The following is a 25,600-nucleotide window of genomic DNA, read 5'->3' on the forward strand; positions in this document are numbered from 1 at the left end:
GAACTTGAAATATGTTTCAAGCGAATAATATTTCAAACTTTTATTAAATATAATTGTAACACATAAAAACACATTTTAATTAAAATAATCTTTTTTAAGCCATACACAAATTACATGGTTTTGTGATTCGAATATTAAGCACATATATTCACACACACACACACACACACACATTGAAATATTCACATGTCTTAATGATATTTTAAAGACGTCTTAATAGCTTTTTGTCTTCAAAGCCATCTAAGGCAACGATCCAACTGTTTTTGCTGTTGTTGTTGGTGTTGAGCGATTTAAATGCTTGGCTGAATAGGTTATTGACTGACTAGTTGTTGTTGTTTTTTGGCTTTTTCTAAATGCCCCCGAGGCAATGGGAAGCTTAAAAATAGCAACAACGACAAAAATCATGAGTCAGAAATAGAAGGGATTTGCATTTTAATGAAGAATAATCTGACCTTTTTTCTTAGTTACTGGAGGAGTCAAGAAAACAGAAATACAAATTAATTGAGTGAATGATTGGTTCTACTTTTAGAAAAAAAAAATCAGATTCATTGGACATCGGATTTCCAACTTTGTAGAAAGAAGAAATCACTCAAGCATTTCTTTCAATTCGTTGTTAGTTTGTTGTTCTTTCTGCTGCTGCTGCTTCTTTTGAACGCCATACAATTAACCATTCATCCAAGCGTGGCTTCTGTATTTTTTTTTTTTTTTTTTTTTTTTTTGGTTCTTGGTAATGGTTTTCTTGCCAGGCTTGAGTTTGTCTGTGTAATGAACCTTTTTTGTTTGTTAAAATAATTATTTTTAATTCTTCTTTTTTTTTAATACTAACTATATCAGATGTATGTTTTTTCTACGGCTTACAAACTGAAAATTCCAACTTAAAGGTGAAAAGTTGTTAGAACTTATTTTTAGTAACCGGCAATTGGCGGAAGTGTGTAAACGAATTTTGTATCATTTTTTTTTTGCCAGAGAACCCAAATACTTGGAAGAAGAAAAAGAATACAAATATCACGACAACAAAAACACACACAACTCCCACAATTTTATTTCGAGGAAGAGAAAAAGTTTTTCACTTCCAAAGCAGAACAAATTCTAACCATTCATTGTTAATTTGTAATTCAACAGTAACGGATGTGGAGTTCTTTACATTTCTTCAACCTCAAAGATAATCTGCAAATGATGTTAAACGAATAGAGTTCTTAAAAAAAGAAGAAAAAAAAAAGAAAACTTGGAAAAAGTTTAATCTTTTTTCAAAAAGGATTTGAAAAAAAAAGTGTAAATAATAATAGAAAATAATAAAAAATTTAAAAAAACTTAAAAAATGATACGCTGGAAATCTTTGGATATAATCAACCTGACATGGACTTTATTTTCCATTGCCCTCGTGATACCCACTATTAACTCACTTACTGTGGATAATCAATTGGTATCGGCAAGAAATGGTAAGTATAAATGTAAATTTATATGACATTTGATATTTAATATTTCTGGAAAATCCATGATATATGAATGTAATGTTTTGCCAGCAAGAATAGTGTAAATACTACCAAACTGGTTCAGAAATATCTAGCGATGGTAAAAATACTCAATAAATTTGGGAATTTTAGTGTCTGTTGTCTATCTGCCTTCAGGGAACTTTTACTCATTTCGAGATACAAATAATTAAGGAGTGCCTTAGAATGACCAGTACTTGATCTATACAGATTTTTTGGTAGATTCTTCCAAAGGGGGATCTGAAACAAATAACAGGAAATGTGTACACCCTACACCAAACATAGTATGGAGGAGGTATATTAGGTTCGTCATTCCATAAAATCAGCATAAAATTATAATACGATTTAGCCTTGTCCGTCCGTCTATTGTAATCAAGCTTGAGTCAAAACCAATTAAGATGAGAAGCTAATATGTTGCACAGATCGCTTTTTTGTCTGCATGCAGGTCAAGTTCGAAGAGAGGCTCCCATAACGGTACCTCCCGATATTCGGTATTTTGAAATGTGGATAAACATTTTCCAATTTGAAATTCTACACAAGGAGTTATTTGTGAGTAGTTTACTCCCCGAAAGAGAATTGTCTACATAGATCCACGATATCGAATAGAACCATACAACGGTACCCACCATATTCTCTATTTTGGTGATTTTAGCGACATTATTCACCGGAATTGTTTCAAATTTTATATTTGAAGCTCGTAATGGGTACTACAACCTATGACGGAAAATTGTATATGTTTGTTCTCGTCTTTATATAGCCCTTATATAACAACACCTCCCTTTATTTGGTATTTTGATGTTATTAGCGGCATGAGTAATCGGAATTGATTCCAGTTTTATGATATTGGAGACATTTTTACCTATACAATTTTACGATATCGTATATCCCCCATAAAACGTTACCTCCCGATATTCGCTATGTTGATGATAGCAGCCAAATTTTTTAATGGAACTGTCTGAAAATCCACACAAGGAGTTCCTTCTGAGTACTTGACCTTTTGAAAGAGAATTGTCTATATAGGTTCACGATATCCCCCATATCGGTACCCCATATTCGCTATTTTGATGATTTTAGCGACATTATTCACCGGAATTGTTTCAAATTTTATATTTGAAGCTCGTAATGGGTACTACAACCTATGACGGAAAATTGTATATGTTTGTTCACGTCTTCATATAGCCCGCATATAACGGCATATCCCTGTATTTGGTATTTTGGTGATATTAGCAACATGATTGACCGGAATTGTTTCCAATTTGATGATATTAGAGACATTTTTTACCGGAATTGTTTCAAATTTTATATTTAAAGTTCATACAGTTAAGTTCCATCAAAATTGGTTGGAATTGTCCTAGAAAAGTTCCGAATAATAAAAACATTTTTCTTCCCGAAAAGATCTATTTTAATAAAAGAGTCATGTAATTGACTGACTTAATAATTCATCTTAAAATATTGGGCGATGGTCACCCTTGTTCCGAAGGTGTCAGATAAAAAAAGAGTACTAAAAAGTACTAAATACCAAAATATACTAAAAATTGTATCCATTATATTTGACGAACGAATAGAGGTAGAACTCTTAAATTTTTGGAAATAGGGCCGTTGATGAAGTTTATGATGAATTTGGGTATTCTCTCTATAAGTGTACGAAAAGTACTAAAATTTACTACATTTTGTATCATTTCGTATAGGTTAGAGGTAATAACTTACAATTTTGGAATGGGAATCAAGGTGGAAGCGTATGGTCTATGTGAGGAAATATTTTTGGAAGTGTATATAATATAATAATAAAATTATAATTCTGGAATCCTGAATTTTAAAATCAACATTGCTGGCGGAGTGTAGAATTGGGATATGGAGATAGTTTTAGTCATTTGTATATATGTGTACAAAAAATATCAAATGGTACCATATTTGGTAAAATTTCGACATGGGTGAACCCATGGAGCAGGAATGCTGATGTTTGAAAATAAGATTACCGTATTATGTGCATTAAAAGGTACTCAATTTGGTACAATTTAGATTTTGGAGGAACCGGTAGAGTTGTAATTTTGAAATTTTGATTTACAACTTCTATCGGAATGTATGATGAGAGTTTTAGACATTTGTACTTATGTGTACACTAATAGATTTGTTATCCTGAAATTTAGAAATAAGATTACCGTCGGAGTGTAGGACTCAGATATGGTGGTGGTTTTGAAAATTTTAACTTATACGTGCTAAAATGCAGTAAATTTAGTACAATTAAGATTTGGATGAACCCATAAAACTTGAATCCTGAAGTTTGAAATGAAGAATACTGTTGGAGTGTGGAATTGAGGCGCGTATGTTGCTTTAAAAAATCCTTACTTATGTGTACTAAAGGTACCAAAAATTGGAACAATTTGGATTTAGCTGAAGCGATAAGGCTGAAATCCTGAAATTGGAAAATAATATTTCTATTGGGTTGTATGATCCAGGTTGTTATGGAAATACTTATGTATACTAAATGGTGCTGTATTTGTAATACTTTAGTTTAACTTGAACGGATGAAGCTGGAATTTGGAAATTTTATATTGGGGTCCCTCTTAGTGGTAGCTTTGTGATAAAGAGGTGATATTGGAAATGTGTACTACGAGAAGTACTAAATAGTACTATATTTGGTACAATTTACTATTCTCTGAACAAATAGTGCTTGAAATCTGAAATTTGGTATTAGTGTAGCCTGGACATATGGAGGTGGATTTGGCAATTTGTACCATAATTGTATAAAAAGTACTGAATGTTACTATATTTGCTATTAAGTAAATCAGTGCTTGGGATTTGGTGGTGGTTTGGAAATATAAACGAGAAGTACTAAATGGTACTAAATCTGGTATTGGGTAAAGCGATAGAGTTGAAAACGTGAAATTTTATGTTGCGATAACTGTTGGTGTTTAGGGTTGAGATATGGATTGGTTTTGGAAATGAGTACTAAAATTATAGGAAAGTACTGAAAGTTTATAAATTTGGTATTGGGTGAATATATAGAACTGGAATCCTGAAATTTGATATTGAGGTCTCTGTTGGTATCTGGGGTTGAGTTCTTAATATCGAATTATTCGAAAAGTACAGTATAGCACTAATTTTGAGCCACTATTTGTGTCTAGGATGGAGAGATGTAGTTTTTTTGGATATGCATAAAGGTTTCTAAATTTGGTATTGGGTGAAGGATAGAGGTGAAATTCTGATTCATTTCATATTTTATCATTTTATTTTTTAAGATTTTTTACATACTGTTGGGATTTTTTATATACTTCTCGTGAAACTTTTCATGACGGTCAGTTTAGAGTTAGAATAGAAGCCTATTATTTTTGAAAATGTAAAACATTTAGGGCTTGAAGTGGACGAAAACTGCAACTTCTACCGAATTTAGAGTCGCTCTTCAGGTTTACAGGTGGTCTTCTTTTCCATAGAATACCTGCAGTTCTTCGCACTAAGATACCTGGAGTTCATCTTGGACATATAAGATCATGACATCCATACCAAATTACAGGATTTCAATTCTTTTCCGTTACCCAATACCAAATTTGGTACTTTTCATACAATTATAGTACCCGTTTTCAAAACCACCTCCATATCTCAATTTCAGATACCAACAGAGACCTGATTTCAAATTTGAGGATTCCAGTCATATTCATTCAACCAATAACAAATTTAGTACCATCCGAAACCACCTCCATATATCTAAGCTACACATAAACAATGGTTCTAATAACAAATTCGAATACTATCTGATCACCCAATAACAAATTGTACCAAAAATAGCACTATTGTACTAAATGGTACCATTTGAGAATTTAAGGACCATTTTCGAACTTTTCGCTACCTTAAAGTTCAAATTTTCAAAAACACTTTGGCTTAGGTCATCTTTCAATACGGTCTTTTTTCAATACGAAGTATTCAATTTCCTAAAACCCACCCTTATCACACTGTTGGTCACCAACGCTGACCCTAGTGCAAAATTTTGATATTTCAGCTTCAGCCGTTTCGTCTGGACTTTATTTCTTCATCAGTCAGTCAGTTATTTCAGTACCACTCTTTTATATAAATATTTTATATGTATACAATTTTTCTGCCACCTACCCCATCTGACCCTGATCCTTTAAATGTTGCCAGAAACTTAACATAACTGTCTCCATAACTGTGTGCTTAACCTTAATTATTTTCCAAATCATCATCCCTTAATGCCATCACTTACATAGATCTACAAAAATGTATAAAGCAGTTGCCAAGACCTTGTTTGCCAAATGAGATGTTCCGCCAAAAAACAAGTGTTAACATACTTAGCTAAATACAGCTCTTGAAATGCTAACTGTTCTGTAAATACGTAAAAAATCTTCATGTGAATGACTTTAAACTGAAAACGCTTCAACTTCAACCGCTTCAACTCGCTGTGTCATTAACTTTGGTCTGGTTTGAGGCTACATTTGTGGTATTTGCAATTTAAATAAATGTAAAACATTACAAAAATAGTGTCAGAATGTTAATCGGAATGGCATATGTAAACAAACATTTGTAAATACATTAGGGTGGCTTCGACAAAAAAAATAAAATGTTAATGTTGGAAGTGTTAAGTATCTGAAAAGTACTTTTTGTGGCACCCATATGTTGTTGTGGGCTAGGCAAAACTATCGAATTTAAATTATTTTATCATGACTCACCGATAGACTCAGAACCCAATAAATTTGACATTAAAGAATATTACATCAATGACAAGATTTTGTGATTATGTAAGTCAATTGTTTTATTCCCAGAATCAAAAAAGTGTTTTTCAAATACAATACTTGGAAGCCTGTGTTTTATTTGTGTCAAAATAGTGATAAAATAATTTTAGATATATTATTATTTATTGTTCTTTTTGTGCAGTGAAATACTATCAGTTCTTACTAATATAATCGAAATTATACGTGCATTGTGAAGTTCAGTGTTTAAATACGGTATTTTACAAAATAATTAAAACAAATTGTGACTGTTTTTGCGCCTTCTCATATTTTTGTTTTACTTTTGCTGTTTACGTCTGTTTCGCTTTTTTTCTCCCTTGTGCCTTGTTCTTGTTTTTCAATCCCAAATTCTAAATTTTATATTCACAATCTAAAGCATACTTTGAGGCATTAGAATAATTTTTTGAAGTTTTGCACAATGGCCTGTTTATACAAAAATTGTAAAATTACTAATGAAAATGAACGCTTTATTACTTGTTGGCTATGTGAAAATCATGGTCACTTTAAATGTGCGGGTTTTACTGGTAGACAATTTGATGTAATAACTGATAGAAAAAATGGACTTCGCTGGGCGTGTATAAATTGTAGGTCCTTGGAGGTTGATTTTTACCGTCTATTTAAGGAGTCTAAAGTCGAAATTGCAAACATGAAGAAAGATTTTGAATCTGTTTACTCTCGCTTAAACTATTTTGAAAATATGTACAATAAATTTGAGTATCCTGATGGTTCGCCCAAAAGAAAAAAATCTTCAGCTATTATTTCTGGTAATAACTTAATATCACTAAATTCACCAGTTGTTGCCCCGCTACAAAATAATACTGAAAATTTATCTTCAGACAACCATCTGGCGCCTCCGTTGCAATTTGCATCTTCGCCGTCCAGCAGGTCATCACCGGCTGTTTCTAATACAAGTGAAAGTCGGAGTACTCAGATCGAAACCTTATCTTCTGAAGCTCCATCTAATGTCCAGCAAAATCCACATCATTTGCATAGCGTCCCCCCTATTTTTGTAAGTGATTATACGTCAAATCCTACAGCACATCCACCATTGCAATGTGCTTCTCTTCCTTCTAGTAGCCTAATTGTAGTTCCTCCTAGAAAAAGCGTATTTATATCTAGATTGCATCCTAGTACTACAATAAATATTATAAGTGATTATGTTAAATCTAAAATACATAATCTTGAAGAAAGTGATTTTAAAATTTTTAAGTTTAATTCCTCCTCTGCTCGTGCAATTTCATCGTTTAAGCTTGTTGTTTCCAAAAACATATTCGATACTATTATTAATAGTTCATTCTGGCCCGATGACATTTTAGTAAAAGAGTTTGTATTCAGAGAAAAGCGTAACGCACTTAATCCTGTCCGTACTTCTAACGCTATGCAAGCTTCAAAAAACTAATAGAATCTGATTCGTTACAAATGTTATACCAAAATGTCAGAGGTCTTAACTCAAAACTTCGTCAAACTTTTTTAAAATCTTTTGGTTCTGATTTTAAAGTCTTTATATTTACTGAAACTTGGCTTAAACCTGAAATCTACGACACAGAAATCTTTTCTGACCAATTTGAAGTTTATAGAAATGATAGAGTAAATAGAACAGGTGGAGGAGTTTTAATAGCTGTACATAATTCCATTACGTCTGAAATAGTTGTCACTGAAGATCTTAATATAGAATTTATATGTGTCAAACTATTATATCGTGGTAAATTTATTGCTTTAACTTGTTCCTACATTCCTCCAAATTCAGACTTTGAAATATACATTAAGCACTCAAAGCTTCTGAAGGATGTTTCATGTTTAAAGTCAGCAAATTTTGATCTTATTTGTCTTGGTGATTTCAACTTACCAAGTATATCGTGGATCCCTAAACAAAATTCCATAGACTATATTCCTGTATCGTCTGCAGGCTCAGCTAGTAGAATGGACGAATTCTGGGAAGCTATATTTGACCAAGGACTTTTCCAAATAAATAATGTTTTTAATGTCAAGAATAGAATTTTAGATTTAGTATTCTCCACAACCGTTAACCTTTCATTATGTAGATGTGCACCGTTTGTCGAACCGGAGGATAATTATCACCCAACCCTCAATATAACTCTTGATCTTAAAGCTCAAATAACATCCAAACCACTCAATAAAAAAATATCCTTTAACTTTTCCAAAATTAACATTGATTTGTTACGTACTACTCTTTCCAATACAATATGGCGTCTTGAAGGTGATATTGATTATTGTATTTCCGATTTTTATAATATCTTAAATGAAGCCTTTAAACTAACAGTCCCTAGTTCAAATTACGCGCCAAATGGAGGCTCGCCATGGTTTACTCCATATTTAAGACGTTTACGTAATAACAAAAGTAAACTTTTTAAGAAATTTAAAAAATTTAACTCATCCTTAAACTACTCCAATTACTCCAAAGCTCGAAATAATTATAACACTGAAAATTTAAAATGTTATTCGGCATATCTACAAAGAATTAGAAATAGTTTTCAACGCAACCCAAAAAACTTCTATAATTTCGTGAATTCTAAAAGAAAAGTCCATGAATTCCCTAGCTGTATGAAATTCGGCAGCACAGAGGCTACCGATGATTCTGATATTGCAAACATGTTCGCAGATTTTTTTCAGAATAGCTATTCAACATTTACATCCACTAGCAACTACAGCTTTAACATTAATAGACTGAATTTTTTGCCCCAAATTTTGCTTACGGAAGAAGAGGTTTTAAATGGTTTAAAAACTTTAAAAAATTCGATCTCCCCAGGTCCAGACGGAGTACCGTCAAACGTTCTTAAATTATGTGCAATTGAATTATACATACCACTTACGAAATTATTTAATTACTCTTTATCTTTAGGCTACTTTCCTTATTTTTGGAGATCTAGTTATATAATTCCTCTCCATAAAACTGGTAGTCGTTGCAATATTGAAAATTATAGAGGCATTGCTAAGCTTAGCGCAATACCTAAACTTTTTGAATTTTTGGTTTCGCGTAGGCTAACACACTTTGTGGCTCCAATTTTTTCACCGTGTCAACACGGTTTCATCAGAGGTAGGTCAACTTTAACTAATCTTATGGAATTAACATGCTATGTTCATAATGGTTTTGCTAATAAATTTCAAACTGATGTAATTTATACCGATTTTAGTAAAGCTTTTGACACTGTCGTACATAGTTTATTACTCCACAAACTTGATTTAATGGGTTTCCCTACATTATTGTTAGACTGGATTTCATCATACCTTGAAAACCGTACTCAAAAGGTGTCTTTCACAAATGCCATCTCAAAAAATATTCTAGTCCATTCTGGTGTTCCTCAGGGAAGCCATTTAGGACCATTACTATTCGTTCTCTATCTCAATGATCTTCCGTCAGTTGTAAGGTTTTCCAAAATTCTAATGTTTGCAGATGATGTTAAGCTGTTCATTAATCTCGATTCTCTCAATAGCTCATTACATTTACAACATGATCTACATTCCATTGTAAATTGGTGTGGTATGAATGGCATGTCACTAAATCTTAAAAAATGCAAAAAATTATCATTATTCAGATCTAGACATATTCAATCTGATTACTTCGTAGGTTCATACAAATTGGAGAATGTAGACTCATTTATTGATCTTGGTGTTATTTTGGACAATAAACTTCGTTTTAACTTACACATTGAATCTAGCGTTAATAAAGCAAAGTCTCTTCTAGGTTTCATTAAGCGCTGGTCTAAAGAGTTTGAAGACCCTTACGTAACTAAACGCTTGTTTACTAGTCTAGTTAGACCTACATTAGAGTATGGTTGCGTGTTGTGGAGTCCATTTTATAAATGTTACTCTAATTCAATAGAAGCAGTTCAAAAACAATTCATTATATTCGCTCTCAAAGGTCTGCCCTGGAATCCGTCTGAAGCACTCCCCCCCTATGAAAATCGATTAAAACTTATAGACCTTCCATCGTTAGAAAGAAGGCGTTTAATGCTTAGAGCAATATTTTTAATACGACTTTTGCGTGGTCAAATTGATTCACAATTTTTAATTAGTGAAATAAAGTTTAATGTTCCGTCTAGAATAACTCGTAATTATATACCGCTAAATCTTTCCTTGGCGAGATCTAACTACGAACTAAGCAACCCCCTTAGATCTTTATGTGAAATATATAACAACCTCTATAATAATTTATCACTATCTGAACCTTTGCATGCAATAAAAATATCAATACTTAATTTATAATTATAGTATTTGAGCTGCCAGATTTGTATTTTTGCTCGTTGTGTGTGATTTGTAATACTAATCCTTTTACTAAAACCGGCTGATGTTTTACTGTAGCTGGTGTTTCCCTACAATACTAACCCTCCATGGTGCGGACTATGGGGTGTACGCGCTCCCTACGTATTGGGAGGTGGCCCCCTCGGTCGGCAGGGGCGGGTAAGAGTGGCGTTGGGACCGAACGAAAAAAAAAAAAAAAAAAAAAAAAAAAAAAAGCCTTGTATGAGGAACTAACTTAAGAATGAAAGAAAAAAGTTTTCACATTCCGTATTATATTCCAATTTTTTTTTTATTTTATTAACCTAATAAAGTTTTTTGAAACACCCTAATATAGATGTAGTTTTAGTGTAATTCTATAAAACAAACTAACCTCTGTGGTACATAACGAGGTGATGTGCTCAGTGTGGAACACCATGGTTTTTGGTGCATGACGGCAAACGTCAGCTAACAACAACACATAAATGTAAACAACAACAAAACAGTGGCGTAGATTCGAAAATTGCAGATACTTCAAATATGAACGAGGAATATGTTATCCTCAAAGTTCCAATACTTCAAAGTTCCGTTATATGGTGGATGTTTTTGCGATTAATTTAACTACTAACTGAGAACCCGAAATATCCAATTGCAGGTAATCTGAAATCAGGATCGAAACCTAAACAATACCGATTTTCAAGATGTACTGTTGTATAAAAACTGTAACAAAACCGAGCCGAGATATTTCATTTTCAATACCAGACATTCTAGCAGCAATATCAATGTCTATGCAAGCTCTATCGAGATATCAACAGATGTATATACCTAAAGGGACATTCAATTTTACGCTGAATCTTGAAATTTTGCACAAGGGTCAGTCTTGGTGCGTAGGCGTGTGATAGGGCTTTGTTTTCGGAAATTCGTACTAAAAGCGCACGGAAAGTACTAGAAATTGAATACTTTGTATTGGACAAACGGAATGAGTTAGAATTTTGAAATTTGTAACGAGAGCCACTGATGGAGTGCAGGATATATGTACCAAAGAGTTTCTGGAAATTCGAACTTTAAGATTACGACAAGTTCTAAAATGGTACTATTTGCTATTATGTGAACGGATGGAACTAAACTTCAAATTCGGTTTTGGAAATATGTACCAAGTGTGCGAACTATACTAAATGGTACTAAATTTGGAACAGTTTGGTTTGGGGAGAACGAATGAAGCCGAAATTTTGTATTGGGGTCCCTATTAATGGTAGGTTTATAACAAAGAGTTGGGTTTGGAAATGTGTACTACAAGTGCACAAAAAGTACTAAATAGCACTATATTTCCTTCAATTTTGTATTGGGTGAACAGAAAGAGCTTTTAATCTGAAATTTGGTATAAGGGTCGCTGTTCATGTGTCGCCGGAAATGTGTACGGAGGTGGTACCGGAAATGTGTACAATAACTGAACGAAAAGTACTGATTGGTACTAACTTTTGTATTGGGTGAAGGGATAGGGCTGGAAAAATAAAATTTAATATTGAGTTCTCTGTTGGTATCTTGAACAATTGTAAGAAAATTACGAAATAGTTTAGTGCTATTGGTATTGGGTGAGAAATAGAGCTGACATCCTGAGATTTTTGTTTTAGAAATGTGTAATATAACAGTTCGAAAAATTGATTGAGTGTACAGACAGTGCATGAAATCTGAAATTTGGTGTTAGGGCGGTTGTTGATGTGAAGCCTGACAGAGATATTTATTTGGAAGGGTGTATTATAATTGTACGAAGAGTACTAAATTTAGAATTTAAAGATCATATCTGTAATTGAGATTTGGCGGTGGTTTGGAAATGCATCCTATATCTGTACGAGCAGTACTAAAGGGTACTAAGTTTGGAATTGGGTGAAAAAATAGGGCTGGAATCTTCATATTTGTTGGAATATGTAATTGAGATATGAAGGCGATTTTGGAAAAGTGCTAAATTTGGTGGTGGGCGAAGGACTAGAGCTGGAATCGCAAAATTTGTAATTGAGTCTCTGTTGGTTTATGAGGTTGAGGAATGTGTACTATAGTTGTTCTAAAAGTCCTGCTCTAAATGTGGTATTGAACGAATATATATAGCTGGAATCCCTTAATTTGATATTGAGATCTCGATTGTTATCTGATGTGGTACTAAATGGTACTAATTTTAGATCACTACTGGTGTTGATGATGGAAAGATGTAGATCGTTTAGAATCTGCGTAATGAATGTTACTAAATTTAGTATTGAGTGAATAGAGATAGAGCTGTGATGTTTGTTGTTGGTTTCTATGGTTTAGGGTTTCTGTGGGTCCATTGTGCAAAGTTTTTACTTATGTCCTTCTCGTCATGCTTCAAATTGAAAGATTTTAAAGACTTTTTGGTGTAAAACGTAAACATTTTCCTAAAAAATTCTGCTAAAATCTTAAAAGTACCGAATGTAGATGTTACATTAGGGTCTATACGACGACATGGACCTGCAACTTTTGTCATAAGTCATGACAATATTCAAATGCGAAACTAAAAAATATCGGTGAATCATGTAGTAGCTATATGTAGCTATACGAAGACGTGGACCTGCACAGATAATTTTCTGTCTTAGGCTGTAGAATCCATTACGAACTTCAAATACCAAATTTTAAACCGATGAATAATGTCGCTAGAATCATCAAAATACCGAATATCGGGAGGTACCGTTATATCGGGGCTATACGAAGACGTGGATCTGCACAGACAATTTTCTGTCATAGGCTGTAGCATCAATGTCGAACTTCATATACCAAATTTGAAACAATTACGATGAATATTGTCGCAAAAATCATCAAAAAACCGAATATCGGGAGTTACCATTATATGGGGGCTATACGAAGACATGGATCAGCACAGACAATTTTCTGTCTTTAGCTGTAGCATCCATGTCGAACTTCAAACACCAAATTTGAAACAATTACGATGAATATTGTCGCAAAAATCATCAAAATACCGAATATCGGGAGGTAACGTTATATGGGGGCTATACCAAAACGTGAACCTACATGGCCCATTTTCAATACCAAAAGTCCTGCAGACATAATATACATTTGGGTAAAATGTTATCAATCTACTTCATATCGTTCGAAAGCTAGAGTGATTTCCACAGACAGACGGACATTGCTAAATCGACATAGAATTTTATGCTGATCAAGAATATATATACTTTGTGGGGTCTAAAATTTATATTTTGAGGTGTTACAAACGGAATGACAAACTTAATATACCCTCCATACTATGGCGGAGGGTATAAAAATACCGCTTAAATGAAACCCGTTATATGGGGGCTATGTGGTGACGTGGACATACAAAGATAATTTTCTGTCATTGACTGCAGAACCCATTAAGATCTTTAAATACCAAATTTTAAACAATTCCCGTTTATAGTGTATCTAAAATCATCAAAATGCCGAATATTAGGAGGTGCGTTATACGGGGGCTCTACGAAAATGTGGATTGACATAACCTATCCGCGAACGTAACCTCCGTACTGGCAAAATACATATGTGTGGAAAATGTTTGCCTTCTATCAAATTTAAAAGGTGGACTAAAAATTAGAGGTGGACATTTCTCTAACGAAGTAGCGCACACTTGCTAGTATATAATATTACTGCTTCTCCCAAATTTATAATTAAATGGGCATAATTTTTTTTTATCGATAATAAATAAAACCTTAACGTCTAATAACATAATGAGGTGTGGGCTTAGAAGTTGTAGTTTTCTTATTCCCCACCCAAAACAAAAAAAATCACAAGCGAATAAAATTCCATAATGTGAATTTCTCACCTCGAAAACAAAACATGCAGCTTTTCGTTCTAATGTCCAATAAATCATAGAGCTTGAATTTAATTAGCATAATAAATAAAAGGACACATACATATGCACATTTTCGTGGGTGAACAAATGTTTTATCAATGACAATTGTTATGATGATTATGTCATAATTTGAATATGTATGTATGTACTCGTCATTAGTATGTATGTTGGTGTTCCTCTTTTATTCAAAACGTGATGGAGTGACACCATGTCACTCACCGAAGAAGAGTGATTAGCCCCATTAATGATGTAAATTCAATTTTGCAAGCCAATGGAAAACAGAACAAAGAATTTCCTACCTGGCCAATTTGAACTTCTGCAAAGGTCAGTTAAATTTAAAATGGATCAGTAGGGTTGCCCTTTTGGTCTTTCATCGAGCAAATGTGGTTTTTGTGGTCCATTTTACGGCTAAATATAATTCAATGGTCATCCAAAATGCTACAATTCTTCATTGTGCTTAACTATCTTCTCAGATGTTTCGATTTGCTTCAATTGTGTGATCAGGATTTTTTTCTGTTTTTGGTTTATTTGAACCCCTAACTATTTTGCGATAATCTCCAAAAGCAATTTGGCTATATTCGTCAACGAAATCAGCATAAAAAAGCTATAAGTTCGCGTATTGTATGTTTCAGATATCACATGTAAGTAATGTTGGTATTTTTTCACACAAAAGTAGTGGTCCATTCTACCCGCTGTCTTAAATTCTAACTTCATGCAAGATTTCGTGTCCTTTGGTTTCTATTTGTGACCTTTATAACGGCTGCAAAATCAGGAACATTTTGAGTTTCTGGTCCATTTCAACCCCTAAATATATTGCGGACATCTTTGAAGCCCTTCTGAGCCTAACCCTAACTTTGTCAAAAATTTCGTGAGGATCGAACGATAATTGCAATCTGTATATAAATAATAACCCCAACCTGTGTTGTAAAGTGCAAAAATATTACAAAATATACACTTCAATATCATAAGTCAAATTGAAAAAATCGCATGCGATAAAAAATATGAAAAAATAAAAAAATGTCACAAAATACTACAAAATCTATATTAACAGCATTATTGGTATCTTTTTATGCGATTTTTTTAGAATTTATACTTTTATGCCAAATAGGGCATTCTAATTTTACAAAATTTGTCAATATCGCTCCAGCCATTCTGGAGATCCCCTTCCTTTGTACATATACATTGTATATATTTCGCTATATATATCCGATATTTTTACTATCGTCATCTACGTAACGGTCAGAATTGACCTGTTCGTCTATTTGTGATTTCGCCGGCATTAAAATTATTCGCGGTTTAATGGAAAATTTGACTTTTATTTATCACGAATGCTATGGTCTATTTCAACCACTAAATGTTACCCGATGACCATCAAAATTGGAAGGCTTCTCCCCGCCCAAAGCTCTAGCCCCATGCTAACTTTCGCTTCGATTGGTCTATAATTGTGACCTGTAGAGCAACTGCAAAATCAGGAAATTTTTCGGTTTTTGGTCTATTTCAACCCCTAGATATTATGCGATCATCTCCAAAAGAAATAGGGTTCTATTCTGACATTAATCCCACCTACATTTTAAATTTCGTGAAGATCGGGCCATAATTGCGACCTGTAGAGTGATTAAAAATTAACATGGACAGACGGACGGACGGACAAACATAGCTAGATCGACTCAGCTCGGTGAAATAGGAAGATCCATATATACTTTCCTATGTGGGAAATCAATATTTCGTGGTGTTACATAATTTTTGGCCCAATCAAACTTATAATACACCCAATACAAAGTGTTGTAGGGTATAATTAAAAGCCAATTACTTTATATATGACTAGGAAGTGCCTGTAAATTCGTCAACGAGAAGTCCACCTTAATATATTATATTTAGCTCATTTTAGTACTCAGAATGCACACAATTTATCCATTATTTCTTGGACAAAATTCCCAAGAATAATCGGCAAATTATTACTTTTTGCAACAAAAGTCTTTAAAATGTCTTATTTTAAAGTTTAGTTAAAACTTTGCCCAACTATTCAACATCCAATTTTTCTGGCCATAACTATTTCAACGTCTTGTCATAATAAAAATTGGCCACCTCCATATCTAAATCCTACATATCAAATCCCAAATTAAATCCTTAATATCAAATTCTAGGATTCCAGTCCTATCCCTTCACCCTTGGTATTGAATTTGTACCATTTTGTACTTTTTGTATAAATATAAGATGCACTTCGAAAACCACCGTCAAATCTTAAACACAGAAACGATCATTAATCTGAATACCAAATACCAGTTGTATTCGTGCAATCACAGGGTAAGATAAAAAACTGAAACAAAGTCAAACGAAATAATTTGTACATTTTTTTTTTAAATGTTATTGAGTGGACGCAAAAAATTTTGGAAATAGCATCAAATTTTGAAATAAGCTTAGATTTGTTCGAATTGGTCACCTTTGGCACGAATTATGGTCTTCAAACGGCTAATGAAACCGTCACACGCTGCCCGAATGTTGCTCTTGCGGAATTCTGGCCCATTCCCGGCGAAGCGCTTCCTTGAGTTGATCGACACTTTGTTATTTTTTAGTGCCAAACTTGCTTTCTAAAATAAATTGGTATCCGGAGATTCTGATGGCCATTGTGCGCTGGAAATAAAACAAAGAACCTCATTTTGTAACCATTCTTGGGTGGCACGGACTGAGTGCGATGGTTCTGAGTCCTGTTTGAATAACCAAGGTCTGATGCCAAAATTTTTGAGTGTCCAAGACTTCAACACACCCTCCAGAAAATTTTCGCCATTTATTCTGATGCCACGGTCGATTAATTCGAGCGGAGAGCGACCTTCGGCTGTTATGGCGGTCCACACCATCACCATGGTCGGCGATTAAGTTCTGGTGGCCAACCGAAGGTGCACATTTTCAGCTGACCTCTTTGGAAAGGAAACGCGTTAATTTTGTTTGTTTACAAACTGCGGGACAACGAATGTTTTCTCTTCGGAGAGTTCACCACTATCGGCCAAGCGAAGCAACTCTTTAGCTCTTTTGAGTCTCGTTTCTTTCTATTACGTTGTAACTTCTTGCTCTTTTTGGAATTTCAATGGCTTGAAAAATGAGCTCGGGCATTTTTCAGTATTTGCCGAATGGAATATTGCGATATGTTCAGCTCACGAGCCTTTTTTCGGCCACTGCGAAGGGTTTCGATCAAGTCACTTCTCTACTTTTCGAACCATTTCTGCTGATTTTCTTCCGTCCACTTCCTTGACGTCGGGCTACGCTACCAGTATCATGGTAACAAGCGATGGTATGTGACACAAAAGTTTTTTTTTACATTTAAATGCTGAAGTGTTTTAACGATAACCACTTGTTGTTTTCCAGCCAAATATAAAGAAATCACGCTTGAATTCTATCACGAATAACTTTTTTTCTAGAAAATTCTCATCAAAATGCTTTTGTACACTTGTAAACAATATAATGAACAATATAGTGAGTCACTGAAATAATTTTTACGGCTGTCGAACGAGTGGCTTAAAAATGACAGCACTCTGAAGTTGGATGCAGTTTTTTCATCTCGCCCTGTATAGTATACATTTCCAAACCACCTCCATATGTCCAGGCAACGCATGAACATTGACCCCAATATCAAACTTCAGATTTCAAGCACTATCTGTTCACCCAATACCATATTGTACAAAATGTATCGTGCATAAAATATACGAAACCGACCGAAAGTATTCCGTTACTCATTCCGAATTTCATTGGAATCAAACACATATATCGTGTTTGGTGCATCAAATATGTGAAATATGCCAATAATATGTATCCGAACCTCAACCGATTTCAATATAATTTGGCGAATTTATTTTTGTACCGAATTTCGACGTACATTCCAAATTTCATTGAAATTGGGGATACATAGTCTGCATGACGCATTCACAAAATCGGCAAAAAATATATATAGAAGCTTGGACCTGCATTGACAATTTTTTGTTACGAATTCTAAATACGAAATTTAAAAAAACCTCCGGTGAATAATGTCGCTAAAATCATCAAAATACCGAATATTGGGAGATACCGTTATATGGGGGCTATACGAAGACGTGGGCCTGCATACGCAATTTTTGCCATAGGCTGTAGTACTTACAACGAGTTCTAAATACGAAATTTGAAACAATAATCTCCCTAAAATCGTCAAAATATCGAATATTGGGGGTACCGTTGTATCTGGGCTATACGATATCGGGGACCTCTATGTAGGCATTCCTATTCCAGGGGTGCTTAGAAAGAACTTCTTGTATGGGTTTTTAGGCAATTCCATTGAAAAATGTAGCTTTAAATGGGGGGGGGGGCTTGGTAACATTATATGGGGGCTTTACGATATCGTGATCCGATATAGCCAATCTTCGAACTGCCTACAGGCAAAAGAATGAACTGTGCAAAATTTTACCTCCCATCTGTATTCGTGTTGACTCTAGCGTGATTACAACAGACGGAAAGGGCTGAATTGTCATAGAATTTTACGCTGATCAAGAATATATATACTTTGTTATGTCTAAAATTATCATTTATGAAATTATCAATTATGAGTTACAAACGGAATGTCGAACTTAATATACCCTCCATATGTATGGTCGAGGCTATAGAAAGTACTTCACCAAGCCGGTGATGCCATGGTGTTGGTTTAGCTTTAGTTAACATGTTTTGGCTTCAACTGATGTCTGATGGTTCCGAACGGATGAGTTTTGTATTTTGGATGTTAGATGTTTTTCCTTTTAATTAATTACCATTTTATTTTGTATTTTATTTGTTGCTGGTTTTATTGTAATTTATGTTGTTGCTAAAAAAATTCACCAGAAGACTGCTGGCATTTTTTCGAAAAAAAATAATTAACATTTTTTGCATTGTTTTAAGGTTCACAAAAATGCCAACAACAAACCAACTCGTAAATGTACCTAAATTTTGAAGGTCATATAAATTTGTTTTTGCAGATGGTAATCTATTTTTACATATGAATGGCTATGATGCCACTCATCTATCTGAACATAGAACTGGAACTCATTTACATAATTAATATGAACCCAAAAATTTTTGTAGTTTATTATGGAAGAATTATTTCGATGGAAGGTTGTTGCCATTTTTTGGGTGGTATTCACTGGAGTAAGGAGGAGTTCATAGACATTTTGTTAGAATTTTTATGCTAGAATTCCTTTTTCGTAGTTTTTTTGTTATTTAGCGAAAAGCGTGTCTTTTTGTTATGCCACACCAGGAATACATATGTCATTACATCAGGGGGACTATAATTATGATTTTTTGGGATTTGAATGGAAAACTATTTTAATTTTCATAATCAGTTGTTATGTCTTTTTAAAAGATGCTATTAGAAAACTTCTGAAACGTAAAATTGATGGGGCATGTTTTTATAGTTCAGATAATAGGATTTTACACATGTGTACATACGTATATGATTGCTTAAGTCTGGAGTATTCCCCCACTTGTTTAAGTTTATATTACTCTCTATTACAAAGAGCAATGTTTTCAAAACGACAGCTTTACAATATTTGCAGTCCGCTAACAATATCATGATTTCATCCCGGCGAAGGGAACCGTCACTTGGCTTTTCCAGCTTTTAGATATGATGAGTTTGGTGAAAAACAAGCTCTATAAGTGTCGATCATTCAAATATGACTGAGAATCACACTCACTTCTTGCCTTTCCCAAAAATCATCATAATAAAATATTGCAAAGACTGCCAGCAGTCTTATATATTAAGTTCGTCATTCATTTGTAACTCATCGAAGTAATTATTTTAGACCCAACAAAGTATATATATATTCTTGATCAGCGTAAAATTCTAAGACGATTTCGCCCTGTCCGTTCGTCTGTTGTAATCACGCTACAGTCTAAACGAATTAAGATAGGAAGCTAGAATTTTCCACAGATCTCTCTTTTGTCTGCAGGAGGGTCAAGTTCGAATATGGGCTTTATCGGTCCACGATATCGTATAGCCCCCATATAACGGCACCCCCCATATTCGGTATTTTGATGATGTTAGCCACATTTTTCAATGGAATTGTCTGAAATTCCACACAAGGAGTTCCTTGTGAGTTCTTTACCCCTAAGGGAGAATTGTCTATATAGGTCCACGATATCGTATATCCCCCATATAACGTACCCCCCGATATTCGGTATTTTGATGATTTTACCCATATTTTTTAACGAAATTGTCTGAAAATCCACACAGGGATTTCCTTGTGGGTACTTTATACCTCGGATGAGTATTATCTATATAGGTCCACGATATAGTATAGCCCCCATATAACGGTACCCACCGATATTCGGCATTTTGATGATTTTAGCCACGTTTTCCAATGGAATGGTCTGAAAATCCTCACAAGGAGTTCCTAGTGAGTACTTTATCCTCTGGAAGAGAATTATCTATACAGGTCCACAATATCGTATAGCCCCCTTAAAACGGTACCTCCCGATATTCGTTATTTTGATGATTTTAGCCACGTTTTCCAATGGAATGGTCTGAAAATCCACACAAGGAGTTCCTAGGTAGTACTTTATCCTCTGGAAGAGAATTATCTATATAGGTCCACGATATCGTATAGCCCCCTTAAAACGGTACCCCCCGATATTCGTTATTTTGACGAATTTATCCACATTTTTCAATGGAATTGTCAGAGATTACACACAAGGAGTCCCTTGTGAGTACTATACCTCCTGAAAGAGAATTATCTAATTAGGTCCACGATATCGTATAGCCCCCTTAAAACGGTACCCCCCGATATTCGGTATTTTGATGATTTTAGCCACATTTTCCAATGGAATTGTCTGAAAATACACACAAGGAGTCCCTTGTGAGTACTATACCTCCAGACATAGAATTGTCTATATAGGACCGTGATATCGTATTTCCCCCATATAACGGCCCCTTCCGACATTCGGTATTTGCATGATTTTAGCCACATTTTCCAATGGAATTGTCTGAAAATGCACACAAAGAGTTCATTGTGAGTATTTTATCCCCTGGAAGAGAATTATCTATATAGGTCCACGATGTCGTAGTACCCCCGATATTCGGTATTTTGATGATTTTAGCCACATTTTTCAATGGAATTGCCTGAAATTCCACAAGGAATCGGTATTTTGATGATTTTATCCATATTTTTTAACGGAATTGTCTGAAAATCCACACAAGGATTTCCTTGTGGGTTCTTTATACCTCGGATGAAAATTTTCTACATAGGTCCACGATATCGTATAGCACCCATATAACGATAAACGCCGATATTCGGGATTTTGATGATTTTAGCCACATTTCCCAATGGAATTATCTGAAAATCCACACAAGGAGTTCCTTGTCAGTACTTTACCCCCAGACATAGATTTGTCTATATAGGTCCACAATATCGTATATCCCCCATATATATTGGCACCTTCCGATATTAGGTATTTTAAAGATTTTAACAGAATTTTACATTTACACAGTCACCTGTGTGTAAGTTTGTTGGCATTTTGGTGCAAACGCCCTTGCGCGTTATGTGTTTGTTTTGCTATTGTTGAAGATTCAATCAGTTGACTGCTTAAGTCTGGAATATTCCCCCATTGACTGACCTCAAAGTTTTTCAAAACGAAACTGAAAGCCTGCAACATTTGCTGATCACTACCAATATCATGATTTCATCCCGGCAAAGGGAAACTTTTTTATTATACCCTTAGCTATATGGCTACTTATACCATATGACTAGTTGATACATACCGTTTGATACTGTTTTATACCCTAGGTCTTTTGGACCAAATCCGTTTGAGGACATTTGGTGTCGATCTAACGATGTCCGCCTGTCTGGCTGCCTGGTGCACAAGACAACTCTCGAATGAAGTATCCGATGTGGTCCAAACTTGATACATCATAATATTATTTAAAGATGAGCAATATCGGTCCACTCTTTTGGAAAGGTCAAACTATTGAAATAAAATATTTTAATGCACAGAAAGATAAAGAATGATCCGATTTTACTCCAACATTGCAAATTCTAATATTTGCATAAACGCTAGGTCATATTCGAAAATGGGCTCCAACAAATACCTCCCCCACAAAAGGGTCAAATTTTTGAATAAATTTAACTCCTATAAAATGCGATTGTCTTTAAATTACACACATCACATTATATTTATAAACCCGAGGTCTGGTGTGAAGATGAAGATGGAACTTCTTCTGGTAGCTCCCCCAGAAACGTCCAAATTTTGAGTAACCAAAACAATTATAAAATTCGAAATACATAAGTATCCGGTTCGCTTCGTATTTCACACATCCCATTATTTCTACTAACACAAAATCTGCTTTGAAGATGCGATATATCAGACCACTCCGTCTGGTACCTCCCCCACAAAAGGTCAACATTTTGAATATCCGTAAATCTTACAAAACGCGAAATCCATATTCCCATCAACACAAGATCTGTCATAAAGATGGGAGAGATCGGACCATTTCTTTTGCCACCTGCCCCACAAAGGGTTCAAGATTTTGTAAACTAATCGCTCAAAGAAGCATCCAACTCTTTTCAAATTTCACACATACAAACATTTTTGTTAACACAAGAAAACCCACAAAGGTCTCAATTTTCAATACTTTTATCTGTCATAACTTGTGAAACAAGTCAGCGATTCTTTACAATTTGCTATATCTAAATATTTCTCTTCGCCAGAAACCTGAAATGAATATGGAATTTATCAAATTGTATATAAATGTTCGAAATTCTTGTAATTTTGCCATTATCAATATTTGTATCTGTATTAGGTGAAGTATGAAAATGGAATACTTCGGTCGACTATATCTGGTACATCACGCATAAAGTTATCACATATCTCACATAAAGAGAAGTAAGGCACGTCGCAATAATTATATCATATTTATTTAGGTCCGCTACGAAATTGACAATATTGCCCCATTACTTCGGAATCCACCCCATAAAGGGACAATATTTGAATGAACACAACACAAGTCAAAATATATTTAAATAATCGAGCATTTGCTGAGGGTATATGTAAAGAAATCACGAATAACTTTTTTCTGGAAAATTCTCACCAAAATGCTTTTGTACGCTTGTAAACAATATAATGAGCTATCACTGGAATAATTTTAGCTGTCGGACGAGTGTCATAGAAATGACAGCAGTCTGAAGTTGGTTGCAGTTTTTTATCTCACCCTGTACATCTGTCAGCTAAACCGACCGATACATTTTAACTGGTTTTAAACTACTACTATTTAGTCACCCCATTTTGCCATAATTGAAGATTTCCCATGGTGGAAGTTTAAACAGCTTGCTGTTGTTATGTTGTTTGGTATAGAAAAGATCAGACTATGATTGTGATAAATAGTTAAACCACTTAGCTTCATCAATTTCACTTCATCAAATTGCATAATTTCCCCTTTACACTTTGAAGCGGTTACATTTTAATTTTCAAAGTACCTGTCGATTTTGTAATCGATTTTCTTTTTTTTCTATTTCCTTGTAGACTGTTTTGAACGCATTGCTTTGGAGGCAATGATGCCATTTGAGAAGACGTTTCGCACCGAAGACACCAATTCGTTGAGAAGTTGCAAAGAGAAGTGTCTGCAGGAGGGTGACAAGTGTCAATCAATTTCATTTGGGTGAGTCTGGCATTTGGCGTAGCATCAAAATTACATCATTGACATTTTCTTTTGCAGAGTTCATCGGCGTGGAAACGGCACTTGCCAGCTGTCCAAGGAAAAATACGGAACATCAGGTGGCAGGCCGAATGGTGTGATATTTGATCCAGACTTTGATTTGTATGCACGCAAAACGAATTGCTTTGATTTGGATGAACCGAATGATAATCTGGCCGAGACGAATGGGTATGGTAGTAGTTTGGCCCCAACTACGCCAGTTTTTCTATCGAGCAGGCCATCACCGGCTACGCCACTGTTGGTGGTTGATCCCACACCTACGGTGTTGACAACAGTGGAGGAAGAAAATACCCGATATCCAACTGCGACAACAGGTTATAGCGAGACGACTCTGTATAATCGTGGTTCACCCACAATATTGGATTCTACTGTACCCACTACACCAGCCGCTCCAAATGGAGATCGTCTTTATTTTTCTCAGGACATTTATCCTTTGTTTAAATATCCCACCTTGTATGAACCAAACTATCCCGCCCCCAATCAAGATGTTTACATACCGGGTGGTTATGCTTCCAATGCCCCTGAGGTGGGAGACCGTCCAACGTCGTATGACGGCTCCAGGCCACCCTCAGTTTCACAAAGTGCAAGTGGTCCCCCCAAGCCTATTTTTGGTTTGGGTTATGGTAATGGCTATAGTTATGGCACTCCAGAATCTTACAATCCCAATACCATGAGACCCGAAGATTCGGGATATTCCTCCAACTCGCCAAGGCCCAATAGACCAAACTATGAGAGCTCGCATCGTGATCCCATGCGTTTGCCGGGTTATGATAATACCACACCAGGTTATTATGGAGATTCAAGGCCTTCAAACAATGATCCCAACTCTGCTACATCTCCCTATGGTCCCCGACCAGGAAATAGTGACTCAAGGCCAACAAATGGGGATCGTAATGGTCCAGCGTATGGCTCAAGACCTAATAATGATCGCAATGATGGTGGTCCCCCTTATGGTCCTCGTCCGGATAATGATCGCAATGGTGGTTCGCCTTATGGTCCGAGGCCGGAAAATGATCGTATTGGAGGCGGGTCATACAGCCCACGACCAGGAAATGATCGTCGGCCATCACCTGGATACGCTCCACGACCGGAGAATAATGGTCATAGCTCCTCGCCCCCACCATATGGTTCGCGACCATCTTCGTCACAGCCTGGAGATTTTGTCGATTACACAAATCGTCCAGATCCACCGGTTGGTGGCGCTGCAAGACCCTCCACCTCTGCACCTTATGGTCCTAACAATGACAATAATTATGTGCGACGTAATGGCACCGCTGCCAGTCGTCCTCCGAATGGCTATCATGATGACAAGAAAATCAATACCTATTTCAATCCTGATGACTATCTGCCGGGAAATAAAAGTGAGTTGGAAATTATTTTATGGAAGATAAATTGATAATGACTTTTCGAATTTACAGAACGTCCTGGTTCCTATGAGGATAGTGATCGTTTTGACCTCAATCGTACACCAATGAAAGGTAAGATTTGTTGTGAATTTTTTTTAGAACACCATTGTAGCTGTAATTTAATGGTTCCATTTTGGTTATTCACTTCATCAATGCCTACGGAGCTCTTTTGGTTGGGATAGCTT

The 25,600-nt window shown here is 35.2% G+C and overlaps 1 protein-coding gene across 1 annotated transcript; it reads left to right on the forward strand.

Moving 5' to 3' along the window:
- Positions 1–1,254: 1,254 nt before the first annotated feature.
- LOC109612140 (DNA-directed RNA polymerase II subunit RPB1-like) lies at positions 1,255–25,597 on the forward strand. Its single transcript, XM_020035904.2, has 4 exons — positions 1,255–1,439; positions 23,817–23,952; positions 24,010–25,370; positions 25,428–25,597. The coding sequence occupies exons 1-4, from the start codon at positions 1,319–1,321 to the stop codon at positions 25,595–25,597; spliced, it is 1,788 nt and encodes a 595-aa protein (XP_019891463.1). The 5' UTR covers positions 1,255–1,318.
- Positions 25,598–25,600: the final 3 nt, after the last annotated feature.

This window comes from Musca domestica, unplaced genomic scaffold, assembly GCF_030504385.1.
Source record: "Musca domestica strain aabys unplaced genomic scaffold, Musca_domestica.polishedcontigs.V.1.1 10, whole genome shotgun sequence".
Classification (NCBI taxonomy): Eukaryota; Metazoa; Arthropoda; class Insecta; order Diptera; family Muscidae; genus Musca; species Musca domestica.